Raw genomic sequence first — 19,889 nt, forward strand, 5'->3', positions numbered from 1 at the left:
CTGCCTGCTCTCCAGGACCCCCTCCCCCCCCATAATCCTGCATAGCAGTTACCTTCAAATTGGCCAGTGAGGCCATGAAGTATCGTTTGACACTTCTCTTCTCTGCTACGTCAGCAGCAGTAACTTGTGTGGCTACAGATTAGGAGAATTAGAAACATACAAGTGGTCATATTTGAAACATTAGTTTATGAAGTCTGAGAACTGGCAGAGTTACTTAGCTGAGAAGGTTGATGGTCACTTAGATTAGACCAAGATGGAATGAGTACACGGGTCTGCTGCATTAGTGACCGTTCCTGGTACGCTGATCTGAATGCAGTGCTTCTCATTAAGTTGATCTGAATAAAATGATGTGGATATTTCAGCATCAGTGTGGCATGGCATTGTGTTTTCTGAGCCGTATTTAAAATTTGCATTGCTAGTGATATAAAAAATTATAACAGGAAAATTAGTTTCCACTTAAAAGAATGAGGCTAGAATAATATCGAGGCAAGACTCCAGACTTACTCCATGCCCACTGCGTTCAAGCATTATAGCTGTCATCTTTCTCAGGCCCTTAAGAACAGAACATAACATAAGAAATTGCCATGCTGGGTCAGACCAAGGGTCCATCAAGCCCAGCATCCTGTTTCCAACAGTGGCCAATCCAGGCCATAAGAACCTGGCAATTACCCAAACACTAAGAAGATCCCATGCTACTGATGCCAGTAATAGCAGTGGCTATTCCCCAAGTATAATTGATTAATAGCAGGTAATGGACTTCTCCTCCATGAACTTATCTAAACCTTTTTTGAACCCAGCTACACTAACTGCACTAACCACATCCTCTGGCAACAAATTCCAGAGCTTAATTGCACGTTGAGTGAAAAAGAATTTTCTCAGATTAGTTTTAAGCGTGTCCTTGCTATGTGTGTGTGCACAAGGAGGTGGATTAAATAGAGTTTTAACCTTTAATTGTCTGGTGCGGGAGAACTGATTTATCAGTTACTGTGTTGCATAGGATTCAGAAGAGTTTTTCAACGTGTTAAGCTCTAATTTATTCTGGTTTAAACATAGTCCTTATTCACTGTTAAATTCTATAGGGCCCAGTAAGTCTGCCCACATTACCTTTTGTTGCAGTGTTGTAAACCACTTGATCTCGGGGTTTCCTTCCTCTGTTTGTTTGAAAGACTGTTCTTTGCATCCTGCACCCTTTTTCCATGAAGTAATATTTTCTTAGTCTACCCTCTTGGAACTTCCTCTTATGATCTCCTTGTTCTAGAATATCCGTAAAACCATCTGCCTGTTTTATTTAATTCTTTTGAGATCCTACAAGGTTACTTTACTATTGTATTTTGGGTAGGATGGCTAAGGATGTGTTTAGCTGTTTAAATGGATTCTTCATTTGCGAAGTTAAACAAATCCGCTCAACCCGCTCTCCTGGGCTGAATGAATTTTTCCCACAAGTGAGGTGGAGGCATCTTGGCCCCAGTTGGGCCTCCGTAGTAGGAGACTGCTGTATATTTGGGCCTGATGAGGGTTTGAGAGGACACAGAGAGGGTTGCTATAGGAGGCAGGGGTGAGAGGGAAAGGTAGGGAGTAGAGGAGAGTGAGGGAGCTGGTGGAAGGATGAAATAGTTGGGGAGAAGAGAATGAGGGGATGGAGGGAGGAGAAAAAGGAGAGGTGTGGGACATTGGCTTGCATGGGTGTGAGGGGAGGGGTGTTCATTCGCTAGGGCAGAAATGCACTCCTGTTACCCGTCCTGAAACCCAAATGATTTAGAAGGCAAGGGTTTGGGAGTACATTTTATCCCTGACGAGCAAGTCGTGGAGGAAATCTTCAAACCCCGTTCATTTGTGTCTCTAGCGTATTGTTTACAGACCGTGACAGAAGACAACCCAGACCTCCTGACCTCTTTTGATGCCCCGTCACTTCAGGTGTTGGAGTCGGCAATGCTGTCTTCAGGTGAAGCGATGGAGTTTTCCCTCATAAAGACCCTAGTGGCAGGTTTGTGAATTCTGTATTTTCATAATCTGAACTTCTGGTGATGATGGGTTTTAAGACAACATAATTTTCCTCTGTGTTCATGAGCTTATACTTGCTGATTTTTGGTTTAATAATAATAATACTAGTTATTGAAATAACCTAGCTATATTTTAAGAAAAAAATTGTTTAATGATGCATGTTAATTTTTTTTTAACCTTAACCTTTTTCTCTACCACAAAGCTGACGCCTAGGTATATATACCCCTGCTGTGACAGCAGCCCGCCAGTATTCTCTGTCTCCAGCAGATGGTGGACATGCATTTCCTTACTGGGAATTGCTTGTATTAAAAAAAAAAAAAAAAAAAAAAAAAAAAAAAAAGGATTAATCATGCACTGCTTCTCCTGAGGTGATACCTTATGGTCCCTCCCTAATTTGTGTTTTCCTGAGATGATATCTGGCGATCCCTCCCTCAGTCCAGTGCTTTAGTCCTGTAGCCGGTTTCCGGTGTGGACTTAACTGCCAAGAGAGATTCAGCTGAGAGGCTTAGCAGGTGCAGGACGCTGAGTGTGGTGATGAAGGCAGAAGCCCTCTGCTGCCGGAGACAGACTATGTCTGTCTCCGGCAGCCGGGGGTTCCCTCTAATCTTTGTCAGCGCAGCTTGTAGGCTCAGGGCAAGATGTCTCCAACTGATTTTGCTGAGTCTGGCCTTTCCCAACATGATGCAGGAAGGGAACCGGAGGGGGATCTTTCAGAAGTTCAGCCTAGTTTTGAGACTCCCCTAAATAGTTCGTCAGCAGGGGAGAGCAGCTCACTAGGCACCAGACTGACGACTCCTGGTTTTGGTAAGGACCCTTCAACCTTCTCTTGGGTGGAATTTTTTCAGGGACTACAGTTCTTTCTACAGGCACATTTGACAGAGCCAGCCAAACCTGAAAGTGCAGGATCGCAGACTGTGGAATCCCGCAAAGCTGGTACCGCAGGTAAAAGTCGACGGCGTCTTGGCCTTTTGGGGACCCAGATGGCACGGATGAGGAAGGAGATCCTTACTCCCTGGGGGGGGGGGGGGGGATAGGGAAATTCCTCTGGGATTAGAACCTTATAGAACAATGTTGTGCTTCTTTCATAGAGATGAGTTGCCAACGCTAATCTGTCAAACACTGAAGATGCTGGAAGTACTGGGTACTGATCCCATATCTGAGCCAAAGAAAAATCCTATTTTGGTTGCTTTGCTTCTTCCCTGCTATGGATGCTATTCAAGAGTTGATTGATCTTTAATTGGGCGCTCTGGAAGCTAATTTTAAAAGGGAACGAGCCTGGGAAGGTCTATACCCCTTTGATCTGATGGCGAGAAAACAGTTGCGTTTTCTGAAAGTGGATGCACTGTTGTGTTCTGTCACCAAGGATGACCATTCCGGTAGAAGTAGGAGCGACATTGAAAGATGCTTAAGATAGGAGAATTGAGGCTATACTTAAGCAGACCTTTGAAGCAGTAGCAGTAAATTTGCAAATAGCTTCTTGCTTCTCCAGGGTGGCTTACGCCTGTTTGCTTCTATTTTAGGAGGTTGATGAGACTGGTTTGAATTCCTGGGCAGTGATGGAACCAGCAGATGCAGGCTGCGATCTGGTCTGTACTTCTGCCAAGAGGAGTGGCTTCGGTGATAGCGGCCAGGCGTCAACTATGGCTGTGGAATTGGTCAGCCGATGCAGTTTCAAAGTCTAATCTTACAAAATTGCCTTTTAATTTATCACTTTTATTTGGGAGTGAGTTGGAAAAAATGGCTGATAAGTGGGGTGAGTCCCAGGTTCTTCGGTTGCCAGGAGATAAGCAGACGCTGTGCCTATTTGGCGCGAGAAACCGTACTAGGAGTTTCAGAAGTTTTCAACCCCACAGAGGAGTGGCTTTGCAAAGGGCTAGACCTTTGGCCCAGGCAGTCCAGAGGGGGTACAGGCTTGGGTAATGCTGCCTCCCGACCCTGTCAATGAAGGTGTACTCACCCACATCCAGGAGCAGGAGATACAGGGTCGTCTGTTTTATCAGAGATAGGTCAGGATCACGTCAGACTACTGGTTTCTGAAGGTGATAAGGGAAGGCTATGTTCTGCAATTTCTTAACGTTCATCAGGACATTTTCATGGAGTCTCCCTGCAGCTCCCCGCTAAAGTGGCAGGTAGTGGAGACTACGTTATCAAGGCTCCTGAGTTTGCAGGCCATGATTCCAGTACCCAAATCACAAGAAAATACAGACCGTTATTCCATTTATTTCGTTGTGCGCAAGGAGGGTTCTTTTCGGCCCATCCTGGACTTGAAGGGAGTCAGTCATCATTTGCAAGTTCCATGCCTCAGAGGCAGACCATCTGAGGAAGGGAGTTTCCTTGCAAGCTCCAGACTGTCTGGTACTCACAGATGCAAGCCTCCAATATTGGGGGGGGCTCATTGTCAGCTGATGGCGCAGGGGCGCTGGAGTGCAGAGGAGTCGCTCTGGAGCATCAATCATCTGGATACGCGTGCCGTTCGGTTGGCATGTTTGCAGTTCATCGACTGCTTGTAAGGTCAAGTGCTCCAAGTGATGTCTGGCAATGCAACAACAGTGGCTTACATCCATCACCAGGGAGGCACAAAGAGTCAACAAGTGTCGCAGGTATGGGCGGAGGTACATCTCTAGGAGATCTCTGCCTCCCACATTGCTTGAAAAGACAATGTGAGAGCTGATTTTTCTCAGCATACAGAGTCTAAATCCAGGGGAATGGGAATTGTCGGACGAAGCGTTCCAGCTCATAGTGGGTTGCTGGGGTCTACCGTATCTAGACTGTTATGCAATGTGAAGGCACCTAGTTTCTTCAGTCGCAGGTGAGATCCAAAGTCTCTGGGCATTGATGCTCTAGTGCAGGAGTGGCTGATGGGCAAACTTTTGAATACCTCCCCCCCCATGGCCCTTGTTGGGCAGGTTGGTTTGAAGGTTCAAGAGGTACATGGAGATGGTGCTTCTGGTAGCTCTCGACTGGCCCAGAAGGCCGTGTTATGCAGATCTGTGGAGACTCTTGTCTGGCTCTCCTCTCTGGTTTCTGCTCCAAAGAGATCTGTTGCGAAAGGGGCCTATTCTTCACGAGGATCTGACTCTATTTTGTGTTATGGTATGGCCCTTGAAAGGGTCACTTGCTAAAGCATGGATATTCCACTGCTGTGATTTCCACCTTGCTTCGACCTTGGACGTTTTCAACGTTCTTAACCTATGTTGGTTTGGCGAGTGTTTGAGGCTTGGTGTGAGGAACAAGAGGTTCATCCTCGTTCGGTGAAGATGCAACTCATTTTGGACATTTTGCAGTATTGGTTGATTAAAGGCTGGGCCCTTAATTCCTTGAAGGTACAGGTGGCAGTTATTACCTGTTTCCAGGGCCAGGTGAATGGTGGATCCTTGTCAGCCCATCCAGATGTGGCCCGGTACTTAAAGGAAGTGAAGCATCTTCATCCTTCCGTGCGGTTGCAGGTACCCTTGTGGAGCCTTAATCTGGTTCTGGATTTTCTGGTGGGTTGCACCTTTCGGCCACTGTGTACCCTCTCCTCGAGGTCACTTACCTTGAAAATGGTTTTTCTGGTGGCAAATTGTTCTGTGCGCAGTTTCCGAACTACAGGCTCACTCTTGCCGGGAACCGTTCCTGCGAGTGATTCCGGGGGTGGTCCAGCTGTGAACTGTTCCATTTTTTTTTTTTTTTTTTGCCAAAAGTGGTTTTGGACTTTCACTGGAATCAGTGGATTTCCCTGCTGATGCTGGATTGGGAAAGAGATGTGGAGGAATATCATTTTGTTGCAAACTTCGATGTCAGGCGACATCTCTTGAGGTATTTGGAGGTTTCTAGACCTATTAGGAAGACTTGACCGGCTGTTCATGCTCCATGGTGGGAGTAAACAGGATGTGCCAGCATCATGGGTTGCAATAGCCTGCTGGATTAAGGAAGTTATCACGGCAGCATATGTGGATGCTGAGCTGCAGTTACCGAAGCAGGTTAGGGCTTATTCCACTAGAACTCAAGCAGTGTCATGGGCAGAGCTTCAACTGTCTCCCATCAAATTTTGCCGAGCAGCAAAGTGGTCCTCCTTACACACGTTTTAACCATTTGAATGTGCAGGCTCAGGGGGATGCAGCCTTTACGTGTGCAGTGATGTTCGGACCGCAGGCAGCTTCCCACCCTTTTTGGGAGTAGCTTGGATACATCCCACTGGATGTGGATTAACCTGTCTGAATGCTGAGAAATGAGGAATTGCTACTTACCTGATGATTTCCTTTTCTCTGAAGACAGGTTAATCTACCTTCCTCCCCTTGACTGTCGGTTTGTGGTTCTGTTGTCCTCCTGCGAGGCTGCATTCCCAGGATAACTGGTAAGTGTCATATCGGTCCCTAGATTAGTGATGTTACACTCTTTGTCTGAGCTCAGTGTTTCCTGTTACTGAGTGGTTGTCTGTGAATGGTTATAATCCAAGTATTGTCCTTAGTTGGCTTTTGCAGAGAATTCTGGCGAGCTGATGTCAGAGCAGGGGTGTATATATACTGTGACGTCAGCTTTGTTCCATCTGCTGGTAGAGGTGCATAACCCACTAGTTATGGATTAACCTGTATTCATCAGAGAAAAGGAAATCATCAGGTAAGTAGTAGTTTCTCATTTGAAAAATGCCTTCCTTCCAAGCCTATTCTTAGAGGGGTGGGGGAAGAAATTAGGGCAACTATTCTGGGGCCCCGTGTTTTGGAGGGAGCACTGTGTAGCTATGGCAAACTCCCCTCCATGTTTCTGTGTTTCTAGCGCTTCAGGGCATGTAGAGTTAAGGAGCTGTGTAAGTCTGTTCGGAGTTGCAGTTTGTTCTCTTCCTGAATGCAGCATTGTCTGCTTCATTGGGGTCAAGTAGTGCTGACTGGCTTGTATCAAAGTAGAAATGGCATCGCTCTGTGAGGCCATTGGAGCAGTCAGCACCGAAGAAGCACAAGCGAGGTGCATCAGTACCACAGACACATCAGCACAGGCTATGCATGACCCATCGATCCATAGTGCAAGAATACATGGCATATGTGTCCCCTTGATGCAATCAGTACTGATGCACTTTACGCACACCCGCTCTGCTCAGACTTTGTCAACACTCTTAAGCAAGGCATTTAAGCAGGCCAAAGCATTTGTCTTCGATGTCCTTAAAGCGTTATATGCTGGCCCAGATGCACAAAGAGATTTGTTGCCCCTGCCCCCCTCTGATTACCAGAATCCTCACCCCTTCAGTGTTGTTGACAAAGGGCTTACACTTTGGAGACTCCTGACCCAATATTCCCCCTAGTACAACTCATTTATTTATTTATTTATTTATTTATTTTTAGATTTTTATATACCGGTGTTCCTATATGAAATAAAGATCACATCGGTTTACATTGAAACAGAACATGAAAATTGCCAAAAGGCATTACATAGAACAAGGTTATGAAACTTGGAACAGTGTACATAAGTTCAAAATTTAACAATAACGTTGTAACATTGATGACCAAAAGATAAAGGAGAAAAAAAAAAAAAAGACTTAAACAATTAAGTTGACAGGTCTTATTGAGCATAAAAATTATAACGTATAAGTGAGAAAGTCTCAAGTGTCCTGCAGCAAGAGATTAGATACCGAAGTAGGTAGTGGTATGGAAAATGGGGGTTTGTGAAGAAGATATGTTCTTGCTGGTTGGAGGGGAAAAAATGATGATCATGGTCCTGGAAAAGCTTGGCTAAAGAGCCAGGTTTTAAGTTTTTTTTTGAATGAAGAGTGGCAGAACTCAAGCCGAATGTCTGGTGGGAGCGCATTCCATTGAATGGGGCCTGCTGTAGATATGGCACGTTTATGATGCGAGGATTTTGTTGAAGGTACATAGAGTGTGCCTTTATATGCTCCTCTGATGGGTCTAGAGGAGGAGTGAGGGCGTAGTTGGTTACATAATTGAAGAGGAGAGATATTGTGAATGGATTTATGAATTACGGTGAGTACTTTATATAGGATCCTTTGCTTTATAGGCAGCCAGTGGAGGAGCTTGAGAATGGGGGTGATGTGATCTCTTTTATTCGTATTGGTAAGGATTCTGGCTGCAGAGTTCTGTAGCATTTGGAGGGGTTTGATGGATGAATATGGAAGGCCAAAGAGAAGAGATTTGTTGCCCCTGCCCCCCTCTGATTACCAGAATCCTCACCCCTTCAGTGTTGTTGACAAAGGGCTTACACTTTGGAGACTCCTGACCCAATATTCCCCCTAGTACAACTCATCTCTCAACAAGCCTTCTGTTCAAGAACAGGAGCCCATTCCTATCTCCCCCCCCCCTTCCCCTCGCCCCCCAAGCATTCTACCGCTCTCCCCACTTCCTAACTCCCTTCCCTAATTTTTATTGTAAATAATTCACCTGTATATAATGTTTCATTGCGTATATCTAACCATTTTATTACGCTTTTCAATTTGTACAGTATTACCTTTGTTTTCTCCCCCTCTTCCCCTCTACCCAGTTCTCCTATCAGTTTCATTGTAAAGCCCCGTTGGCCACGTTATGTTACATGGAAACCGATGTGATGATTTCCTAATGAATGTCGGTATACAAAAATTGCAAATAAATAAATAAATCTCCAAAGAGAATGTTCCACCACCCCACACAAGGTCAAAGGACACATCTGCCCCTCAAGCAAATAGTTATGGTGAGATATTTGTTTACCTTTTTGATTAAGGAAACAACGCGAACTGTTCATTCTCTCCTCTCCAGCATTGCTACAGAAATCCCACAGAGTGTAGTCCCTGTTTCACCCATGAGAGTGAACCCATCATCTGAACCCTTACTATCACATCCTAATTTATCCCACTGAATTGCAGGCCATGATGTTTCTCCTCTGAAACACACTGGAGAACTCTCCGGTTTGTCATTTTATTCATTGGGGTCCTGGATTAGTGTTCCTATATCCCTTGTTTAGGAAGAGGGTTCCAAATCCTCTGGACCATACATTGCCTCCAGAAGACCTTATGTGTTCCCATTTTCCCCACAAATTGGGAACATTTGGCATGAATATGGGCAAGGATAAAGACCCCTGAATTGGAAGTCTTTGATCTCCTTCAGATACTGGAGAGACACTGTCTGAACCAACAGCACGCCCAGTCCACGATGAGCTGAATCTGTTGTAGATGAGAATGTGGGGAAACCCTGTTTCTTGCATTCCTAAAGCTAGAAAATGAGATCTCAATTATAGGGTTAAAAAATCACCTGGGTTTGGAGAAGTCCACTTACCACATCAGTCCATTGTCAATGCATATACCCTGACAAAGGTGAAAAAGATGAGGATTTATTCAACTGAACCTCCAGGAAAAGGCCAAAGGGCTACCAGACAATTTTGGAAAGGAAATATTTGAGTTCCATGCTAACTACTAACATCATGACTCGCCAGTTTTATATGGTGCAATTTCTGCAGGACTGTATTGAAAAACTGAAACCTTTCCTTCAGCCTGCAGATGGTGTAAGCTATTACCCCCAGCTGCTGTTGGATGCATAGCAATGCATGCAGCACCTTTTCTGTTCTGTCTATGAATCGTTTGCAATGTCATGTAACTCTTCTGCCTCAGTTGGAGCTCGGCGCATGGCATGGCTTAGAGCCAGCAGCATCCGAGATGGTGTCCAAGGAAAATTTGCTTAATTCTCTTGTCTGGGGGACAACCTTTTTAGTGAAAAACGTAGTTGAAACCATTGCGCAAATGAGAGCAGAATATTGTAGTCAGATCCCTCTCAATAGGACTAGAACAGCCCTCCACTTCAAGACACTCCTTCTATTCTTTCAAAAGGCCATACTTTCAGAGATGCCCGTTCAGACCTTTTCACAGTAGCACCTCCAAGCCTCTTAGAGCTCAATGACAGCTACTACTTCTGGCCAGATCTCAGCAATAAGAGTGCTGTCACCCTAAAATAATAGTCCCAGCCAAATCCTGGACTGAATTTTTGATCCCATTGAACAATCAACTGTCTTCCTTTCCATTTGGGTGCAAGATGCAAGCCTTCCTGCAGACATGACACCAAATAACCAAGGATCTCTGGGTCTTCAAAATCATTGAGCCTAGATACTGTTTGCATTTCTCCTGGCTGCCTTCTCTTTCTCATTGCTCAACTGTCAAGCCAGATCCGTTTCACTTGACACAACTCCATTTGGAAGTGCAGTCTCTTCAGTAGAGAGCTATAGAGCCAGTCCCTGCATCCCAGCATGGACAGAGGTTCTACTCCTGATATTTCCTCATCCCCAAGAAATCAGGAGGATTTAAAAAAAACTAAACAAACCTCTGCATCAGGACAAATTCAGAATGAATTCTCTCAGCATGATTCTTCCCTCCATACAGAAGAGGGAATGGATGTGCACTCTCGATCTGAAGAATACCTGTGCTCATATTCCCATCTATCGCTGCCACTGGTGCTATCTTCGCTTCAAAGTGGATTCCTCACACTGTCAGTACAAAGTACTCCATTTTGGCCTTTCAGCAGCTCTGAGACTCTTCACCAAGTGCCTCACAGTAGTAGTGGCTCACGTGCGTCGCCAGGGAGTTTGTGTTCCCGTATCTGTGCGACTGGCTAGTCACAGCAGGTTCCCAAGAAGTGTTGCTATCCTCGCACAAGATGATTCACCTTCTGCAGATTTTGGGTTTTCTGGTGAACTTTTGAGAAGTCAAATCTGGTGCCCATTCAGAGAATCAAATTCATCAGGGCATGGATAGACTCCCAGCAAGAGAGAGCTTTTGCTCCATCAAAATGAGTGAATACGTTGAGATCACTCATTATTTGCAAACTATTGGACTTGCTGCACTTGACAGCCAAAGGAATTCTTGTTGTTTTTAGGTCACATGGCATCAGTAGTCCCTGAGCCCCATCGTCATATCAGTTACTTGCAGTGGGGCTGCGTTGCCAATGGAATCAACTAACTCAAACTGTCAGCCATGGTACAAATTTTCAGGGACATAAAGTAGGATTAGCACTGATGGTTAAACCCCCACATACTTAGGAAGGAACTCCATTTCACACTCTTCCCCATCAAATAACCCTAGCGACGAATTCCACTATAAAAGGATGAGGCTCCCACACAAGATCCTTTTGATCCCAGGGCACTTGTTTTCTCAAGGAAAGCCTATTTCAGATCAGTCTGCTGGAACTAAGAGTAATTAGATATGCTCTATAAACCTTCACTCATCTTCAGGGAAAGAGCATACTGATTCAAACTGACATCCAGATTGCCATGTTTTATGTCAACAGAGAAGCACAAAGGTCATGGACTCTCTGCCAAGAAGCATGGAAGATTTGGCAGCAGGTAACCAAAAATTGAGCTGTTCTATAAGTCACCCATCTTACAGGGATCTCCAGCATGCTAGTGGATCATCTCTGTAGAGTATTCTATCCGCACGAATGGTCTCTGTGACAATCATCTAATGGTCCAACCGACTCCCTGACAGGTTTCTTACTATATATATATCTATAGATATATATATTTTTTTTTTTTGTGATCATATTTTTATTGACTGCTCAAAACAAATGTAGCTGTAAAGGCAATGTAAACAGTCACAATTTTACAAAAGTATACAACAAACTCTCATCTTAAACAAAACACGAAATGTCCAGAAGGAGGCTTCAGGAACAGCTCACTGAAAACAGCACGTTCTGCCAGCCGTGGCTCTTCAGGCTGGAAGGAACAAATAAAATGCTAGAGAGCACAACAATAGAAACAAGTAGATTGTATACAACCCTCTCCCACCCTTCCCCTAGGACATTGAAAAACAAATAAATAATGACATAGAGATGCAAACACCTTGGTACAAGAGGCACCCAGAGTAATCAAATTGAGATATCTAATTGTAAAAGACTCAATGGAATGACACAGAAAAATAAGTTATATAGTAGGCATGTCGTTCAGAATAAGGCTCCGTGACAGGGGTGACAAAGTAGAAAGTTAAATCTCCCAGCGGTTATTTATTTATTTATTTATTTATAACTTTTCTATACCGAAGTTCAAATAACAGAGTTAATTATCAATCCGGTTTACATTACAACCAAAACAGACAGTAACAAAAGTTGTCTTACATAGAACAAGGGAGGATATAAAAGATACGCCGCGGAAGAAACCTTTCTGTATTAGTTATATATTTAGCTAGTAGACAGGTCTGATGGATCAAGTTCCTCAATTGGGTTAAGGTGGGGGGCTCTGGGGAAATCCACTTGCAAGTACTACCGTATCACCAATCAGAACCATCACTTGGCATGTTGAGTCCGAAAACGAATACCTCTACTATCATCCCACAAAAAAACATTAAGATGGAATGCAAAAGAGGTCCAACAATGAGTCAGTGGATAACGATGGACTGCACGCCAAAACAAGCTAATACGAGGGCTGGACCAGAATTGGTGACCAAGTGTGCTATGGGGGGCGTTACACTTAGGGCATCAGCCTGTGCCTACATGGCCTATTTTGCTCGCCTGCGCCACTGCCATATAAAACCGGTGTAAAAATTTGAACTGCACCTCTTGAAGAGGGGTCAGTAAGGAAAAAGACTGGGCCCGTAGAAAACATTGCCTGTAATATGGAGTAGTTAACAAAGTACCCAATTCTCTATTCCATCCCTCTACCTGAGCATGCCAGCTAGGAAGATTGAAACTTACCCAGAAGACGATACCAAAAAGAAAGTCTGTCGGGTCATCCATGTCCAAAAAATCTGAAAGGAGTTCCCAAGCATGGTCATGGGGATCCAGTAGCTGTAGAGAGTGAATATAGTGACAGATTTGTAAGTACGCATAAAAATGTTGGGAGGGAAGGTCATACTTTTCTTGTAATGTCGCAAAAGAATGGACATGATTAAAATCATCTACCAAATGCACCAAAGCTTTGATGCCCCGCGTGTCCCATATTCCAAAAATCTGGTCACGCAGACCAGGGGGAAAGTCGGTATTCCCCACTAACTGTTAAAAAATGAGTGGTATTACGGGAAAACTGTAAGCGCCTGCAGGTCCAACTCCAAGCTACATACATGGGTTTTATCAACACACTATGTCTAAGATGAACAGGGAGCAGTCGAGGTGTTTTATGTAAAATGTATGCAAGGCGTAACGGCTTAGTCTGCAAATGTTCGATTGCTAATGGAGTATAACAAGTATTCATAAGCCAGTCTGCCGCATGACAAAGTTGACAGGCCACATTGTAGCTTTGGATATGTTTTTATTATGAGTTTTTGCCTCTACGGCCAACTTCCATGGGACTTGAATGTGATCCTTTCTCAATTGAAGAAGCCTCCTTTTGAGCCATTAGAGATGATGTCTCTTAAATTCTTGACCTGGAAAATAGTTTCTTGTAGCAGTTATCTCTGCTCGAAGAATTAGGAAATTCCAAGCTCTCAATCACTAACAACCATACAATCAATTATTCCATAATAGAGTGGTGCTCCGCACTCATCCAAAGTTTTTCCCAAAGGTTGTCTCAGCTTTCCATATCAATCAATCTCTCATGTTACCTATCTTCTGTGCATGAAGGTGAAAAGACACTTCATATGTTAGATTGCAAGAGAACTTTGGCCCACTACAGAAGAGAACTCAACCATATCGCTGAACTTCGCAGCTCTTCATTTTGTTTGATCCTAACAAACTTGGTGTAGCAGTCACCAAACATGCATTGTCAAACTGGATAGCGTAATGCATTTAGCACTGCTGCACATCAGCAGGCTTGCAAATCAGACTGTAAAAGCTTATCAAGTAAGAGCTATGGCCTCTTCTATTGCATATCTGCAAGACATTCCTCTCAAAGATATCTGTAAAGCTGCAACTTCGTAGTTTCACACCTTCACATCCCATTACTGGCTGGACAGTCTCACCAACTGATAGTAGATTCAGATAGTTTTTGCACAACATGTTTTTGCAGTAGTCTGCTCTCCATGATTGTGTCTGGTTTTCTTATTCAGTAAACAATCCGCTGCAACCCTTAGCTTGGGACTCTCCACACATCATGGCTGATTCAGCCTGCTTACTGATGGAAAAAGCAAGTTTGCTTACCGTAGAATGAATTAGTCATGCTAAATACCCACTTGCCTCCCTGGAGAGTCAACTACCTAGCTAGAATAACCTTTGAATATCTACTGAGGAAGCATACGAGGCAACTCTCACAAATGCTCAGTAAAGCTCTATTAGCTAGGAGAGACTAGTCTAGTGCCACTGGATGATGTCACTCATATGTCATGGCTACTCCATCCTGCCATCTAGGGAAAACACAGCTGATGTTAAGCAAACTTGCTGTTTTGCACTTTACAATAAGGTGGTGTTTGAAAAAAAGAGACTTGTTGAATGCTTGCTAAACTGAATTTTAACCAGCTTGTGTACATTTGTATAGGAGATTTTTCGTACATGTTTGTCAGTAGGTACAGTACTTTGGTTTTTCTTTTAGAAACTGATATCATGTAAGTTTTCACTATGCCTCTAGAAATAAGCATTGGATTGCATCCGTTTTAAGATGGATAGAAGTACCATTTATGTTGCAATTCTGTATTTTCACGTTTAGGTGCTGTTTGGAATCTGAAGGACATTGTACCTGTGAGTAGTCAGGCAGAAACCATAAATGCCATCCTGAAGATTTTTTCAGAAACTTTAGCAGTAGACGCTGGCCAGGTGATTGTTCAAATGAAAGCGGACGAAGCCCAGAGGCTGAAGGCAGCCGCTGAGCCTGAAACCAAAGACGACCCGGCTGCTGTAGAAGATGCTAGAGCAAATGACGACGACGAAATGGAGCAAACAACCAAAAAGGAAAAAGGAAAACACAAAAATTCTGATATTTCTGACCTGCTTCCGGTAAGTATCACAGAGCGTACGGTCAGCTTTGAGAGAGGCTGCATGCTCTCAGAAAGTAACTTACGCCTGTACTCTAAACGTGTGCTGCTGCTTTAACAAGAAGAAAATAGGCTACGGCGTTAACCTGATAAACCTGCAGGGAGGACCCTCGATTATGTTTTAACTGTCTTAGGGCTACTCCAGCCATCTCATTGTTTGAGCTCTGAGACTACCGGGACCCCATGTGATTTAAATGGCAAGATATTTGGAGCAGGCCCATGCAGTTAGAATGCAGAGGGCCTCCCCTGACCTCTGTGCAAGTTAACGGTGTTGTTGATTGCGTATTGTGCTGCTGTTTAAATAAATAAATAAAAATGTCCAGGTTTATTGGCCTGTTGGACCTGGTGCATCCAAGCTTTTCTTCCATTCTGTAGGAATAAAAGCTATTGCCTGAGCTCCAGATGAAATTAAAACAGGAGAAAGACCCCCAATAAGGCAGGTAAAAGGGATCGTACAGCTAAAATGTCTGTTGTGTTTTAGCTTAGGAATGAGGAAGTGAGACGAGCATCAGCCTTACTGGTGGCTCAGAGGACTGCGTTGGAAATTATTGTCAACATGTGCTGTAGCGAAGGTAGGTAATATTCGGTACGAGTCAAAGCGATGAAAGGCTAAACGGAGACGCTAGTAAATACTTGAGCTTTCTTCCAGAGCGGAACAGAGGAAAGATCTCGTTTGCAAACGTTTGTCTTGCGTACCACAGAATGTGTGGCGGCACCTCACTGACAGCTTCTCTCCAGAAATGTTAAAAAGCTTTAACTAAAATATTTCGTAGCCCTTGGTTTTGTGTAGGAAGTTGGAGAATCTTGGCGACTAAGCTAAAAAGCTTAATTTAAGATGTCTTAATTTTCCAAGTTGTCCTGTGGTTTCTCCATTGGAGATGCTTTCGGGGATTTTATTTAGATTTCCTTAGAGATTCTAAGGAAACAATTCCTGCAGTCGCCAAGATCTCCCGGATTCAAACATTTCTGCCCGATTAGCTGATGATAACGTGGATGTGAATGGCTGGCTTTTTGAACGGTTCAAAATTTGTTGTTAAAAATATTGCTACTTTGTTTGAGTAATGGATGCACTAAATGTTAAAGTAGGCGAAGCTGTAGTAACTATCCTTTGGTAGCTACACTACTTAACATTTTCTACACGATGTTAGTTTTATATCCAAGTGTAATATGTACATCTTAGCTGAGCATGTGTTCTGAAAGGTGATTTTGTACAGGGGGGTGTGTCGTATTTTCAAGGAGATGAGTGCTGGTTTTTGCATTGTCAGGGGGCTTGCACGGAAAGTTTTTTTTGTATACAAATTGCGAGTCTGGAACTTTCTAGGGGAATTAAATGCACAGCATTGCCCTGCTTCGAAGCAGGATAGCTCTGTATGCATTCGTACGTGCACAATGTTTTCTTGGCATGATAGATGCTGAGGAGTAACACAGTAGGCTAGGTCTTCATTCACCATCAGGGTTGGTTATAAAGAAGAAAGAGAGAAAAATCCTTCAAAAGAAGGATCTTGCTTTGCTAATGTTTGATACTGCTAGCTTGTCCATCAAAAAGCAAGGCTGAGTTAGCTATGACACATGGGTGACGTTATCTGATGACACCGAATGAACCCACCTCTCTATCTCAGTAGAGCTTTTACTATTGAGCATGTGCAGGAGTTTCTGCATGTGTGATGACTTGTGAGCCCTGTAACTTTGTCCGTGCTACCTCATGGACGTGTACACTCTCTGTCTTTTAGAATATGTTCATTTTTGGCCTTAGGGCATTGCTTTTTCCCGTTTTTATTGCTGCCTAGGCAGCTCCTCAAACATGTTCAGGGCTTGAACAAAAAAACCCTTTTTAGTTTTCCTTTCCATAAATTTTGGATCTGTGTCCGCAAGACAATATCTTCCTTCGAATACATTCAAGTTGAGCAAAAGCTCATTAAACAGAGCTCCCCCTGCTGTGGCACTAGATTCTGTTGTAGTCTAGGGGTCGAGCAGGGACATAATAGTCAGATGTCGTTCCTATCTGGGGCTTATGGCATTCGGTGTTGCAGAAGCAAGCACTATCGATGCCTGTTTATAAGTCTGGATAGATACACTAGAAAGGGTGGGTAAAATGAAATAACCTTTGGGAAAAGAAGCATTCAAGGCTAAAGAGGTTAAGGCTGTCAAGCTTGGAGAAGAGACGGCTGAGGGTTGGGGGGATATGATAGAGGTCTATAAAATCTTGAGAGGTCTAGAACTGGTAAATGTGAATCAATTATTTACTCTTTTGGATAATAGACTAGGGGGCACTCCATGAAGTTAGCATGGGGCACATTTAAAACTAATCGGAGAAAGTTCTTTTTTACTCACTGCACAATTAAACTCTGGAATTCATTGCCAGAGGATATGGTTAGGGCAGTTAGTGTAACTGGGTTTAAAAAAGGTTTGGATAAGTTCTTGGAGGAGAAGTCCATTAACTGCTATTAATCAAGTTGAGTTAGGAAATAGCCACTGCTATTAGTGACATTAGTAGCATGGGATCTACTTTAATGTTTGGGTACTTGCCAGGTACCTGTAATCTGGATGACCATTGTTGGAAACAGGATGCTGGGCTTGATGGACCCTTGGTCTGACCCAGTATGGCAACTTATATTCTTATGGGAGATGTGCTTCAAGTCAGAAAAGTGTCAATCCATGTATCAGTGGTACAAAAATCCATTGGCCATTTATCAGTTAGAGGAGGATGAGAAGATAGGGATGTGGGAGTAATCATCCTGGATAATCTGCTGGTTGCTAATCGGTGTAGTAAAGCTAATGTGATGCTTGGGTGCATAAAGAAGAGGTTCTGTCCACAGACCCTATATACATATAGAGGCATAAAGAACTCAAAATGTAGCTCCCTGTAAGAAAGAAGGGAGAGAGAGGTCTGTGGGAGTATGACAAACATTCAGATATGTTGCAGGCTTCATTCAGTAAAGTAGATGGTGTTGGCATTTTGGAGAGAAGCTCAGAGAAAATGGCAATGCTTCTTTATTGAGAAAGTGACAGATTACAGGAATAGCCTAACCATACAAGGTGGTAGTAACCAGAACATGACAGAATTAAAGCATGTTTTGGACAAATACAGGGGGGGGGGCTTGCGTGGAGCTTGGGGATGAAACTTACATGCTTATCTATCTGGAATGGGAAAGGATGAAATGGACTTACATAGAGCAGTGGTACGTCTGTGTCGGGCTCCTGAGATGAGACTGGGTACTCCAGCACACAGCATTGTCAGGGCATTGCTAGATTCTCAGTTATAATTGGAGGGGATGTAGTAGGTTGCCTAGCACATGCAACAGATTTACTAGGCTACACTTCCTAGATAAAGACAAATGCTGAGGAATGATCTCTTGCAAGCAGTCAAGCTCATGCAACTTAAAGCTGGGAGATATCTTTGGCACAGTAGCCGGTATTAAAAGCAGAAGGTGATGACCAGAGTTAGAACAGTGTAGGTGGGTCAAGCTGGTACGACTGACACCTGGGAGATCTTCTCGGTGTAGCTAGGGGCAATAGCCAGACTGGGTGTGAGAACTGGTTAAAATAATGGACTAGGACTCAGAAGACCCTGGGTACAGATTGTGCTTCTGACATTCACGACCTTGGGGAAAGTCACTATATTATCTTAAATGATCACCTAGATTGTAAACTTTGTATGGCAGCTCTGCATGTAAAATTATTGTTAAGAGCCATAGTTAGAAAGTTGTATGAAAGCTGAAAGAATTATTCCCCCGAGTGTGGTTTTAGACCTTTTACCCTTGTTTTTATCCTCAGATCCTTCTGATGACGAATGGGAAGAGCTGTCAAGCAGTGACGAGAGCGATATGTATATAGAAAACTCTCTGAGTGAGGGCATTGGCCAGCTAATGTCCCCACTCTGCCTCTCTGCTGAAGTTCACACTGCGTTCATGAATCATCTTATTCCAAAAAAGGTATCTGGATTCGTGCAGTCTGATCATAAATGGTCTTGTCAGTGAACCTATCACTTGCTTTCAAGGGTTTAAAACTACAGTATGTGCATGTCCTTCAAATCCCAACATGATTAGCTTGAATATAGTGCGTACTGCTCATTTGGTCTGCAAGGAGAGGGTAAAGCTTAGAAGTAACTGAAATTTCTTAGGCCAGGAATTCTCAACTCCGATCTTCAAAAGCCTTAAACAAGTCTAGTTTTCAAAGTACTCAAAATACACAAATTAACCCAGTTCTTGTATGCAAGTATATCTGATGAATATTCATTGTTGACATCTGCTTGTTGGCCTCAGGGGGTGGAGACGAGAACCCCTAGCCTAGTTTCCTTCTTGGGAAGGTTTACATGTGTTGCATAATCTGATCCCTTCTCCCCGACAATGGCCTTGATGCTGCTGAAGTCACCTGCTCTCTCTATTTTTGAAACTGTTAGAACTCCTGTACTAAACTATAACTCTGGGATCCAAGAGACGGGTTTTATTGCAGAGCTGACACTCTTTATGGAAAACCAGCAGAGTAGTTTGGTATGGGTGGTGTAGCCTGAAGGAAGGGCCTAGTTGAAAACTTGGATCTTAAAACAGAAGCCTAATGGGAGAAAGAGTGGCCCAAGTGATTAGACTGGAGCGCTGAGAGCCAGGGTTGAAATCCCAGTTTCCCCATTGACATTTCTTGTGACCTTGAGTAAGTCACTTTATCTCCCATTGCCTCAGGTACTTGCTTAGACAGTAAGCTCTTTGGGGAATGAACTCTTTCAATGGAAAGGAGGCTCTGGAAAGAGGATATTTGGCATGCTAAGATAGTATACTATTCCATTTCTATTTATTGGAAGGTAGAACATGAGTTTCTGGGAAGGAAAAAATTTAAAAAAGCATATGCTGGTGTGCAGCAGAGCATTCAACCTTTCCAGAAGGAGCAGATTAGCCAGTGCAAATTTTGAGAAAAGTGGAACCACCTCCATGCCAAGAATCACAATCCACAAGTTTGTTGCAAGCTCCTAGCTTTATATACCAAAAAGAACTATGCATTCTTCTCAGGTTGTGTTTCTTTGTATGCTCTTCTCAACTTCACTTAATCTTGCAGAGACTGA

At 43.5% G+C, this 19,889-nt stretch overlaps 1 protein-coding gene across 4 annotated transcripts in view; it reads left to right on the top strand.

Annotated features, from left to right (window-relative positions):
- HEATR3 (HEAT repeat containing 3) overlaps positions 1-19,889 on the top strand; it is a 94,173-nt gene that overhangs the window by 34,678 nt on the left and 39,606 nt on the right. For all 4 annotated transcript variants that reach the window (XM_029608510.1, XM_029608509.1, XM_029608508.1 and 1 more), the window contains exons 6-9: positions 1,844-1,984; positions 14,512-14,798; positions 15,318-15,408; positions 18,611-18,768. In XM_029608510.1, coding sequence (XP_029464370.1) covers positions 1,844-1,984; positions 14,512-14,798; positions 15,318-15,408; positions 18,611-18,768 — 677 coding nt within the window. The remainder of the gene's footprint in view (positions 1-1,843; positions 1,985-14,511; positions 14,799-15,317; positions 15,409-18,610; positions 18,769-19,889) is intronic.

Source organism: Rhinatrema bivittatum, chromosome 7 (assembly GCF_901001135.1).
Source record: "Rhinatrema bivittatum chromosome 7, aRhiBiv1.1, whole genome shotgun sequence".
Classification (NCBI taxonomy): domain Eukaryota; kingdom Metazoa; phylum Chordata; class Amphibia; order Gymnophiona; family Rhinatrematidae; genus Rhinatrema; species Rhinatrema bivittatum.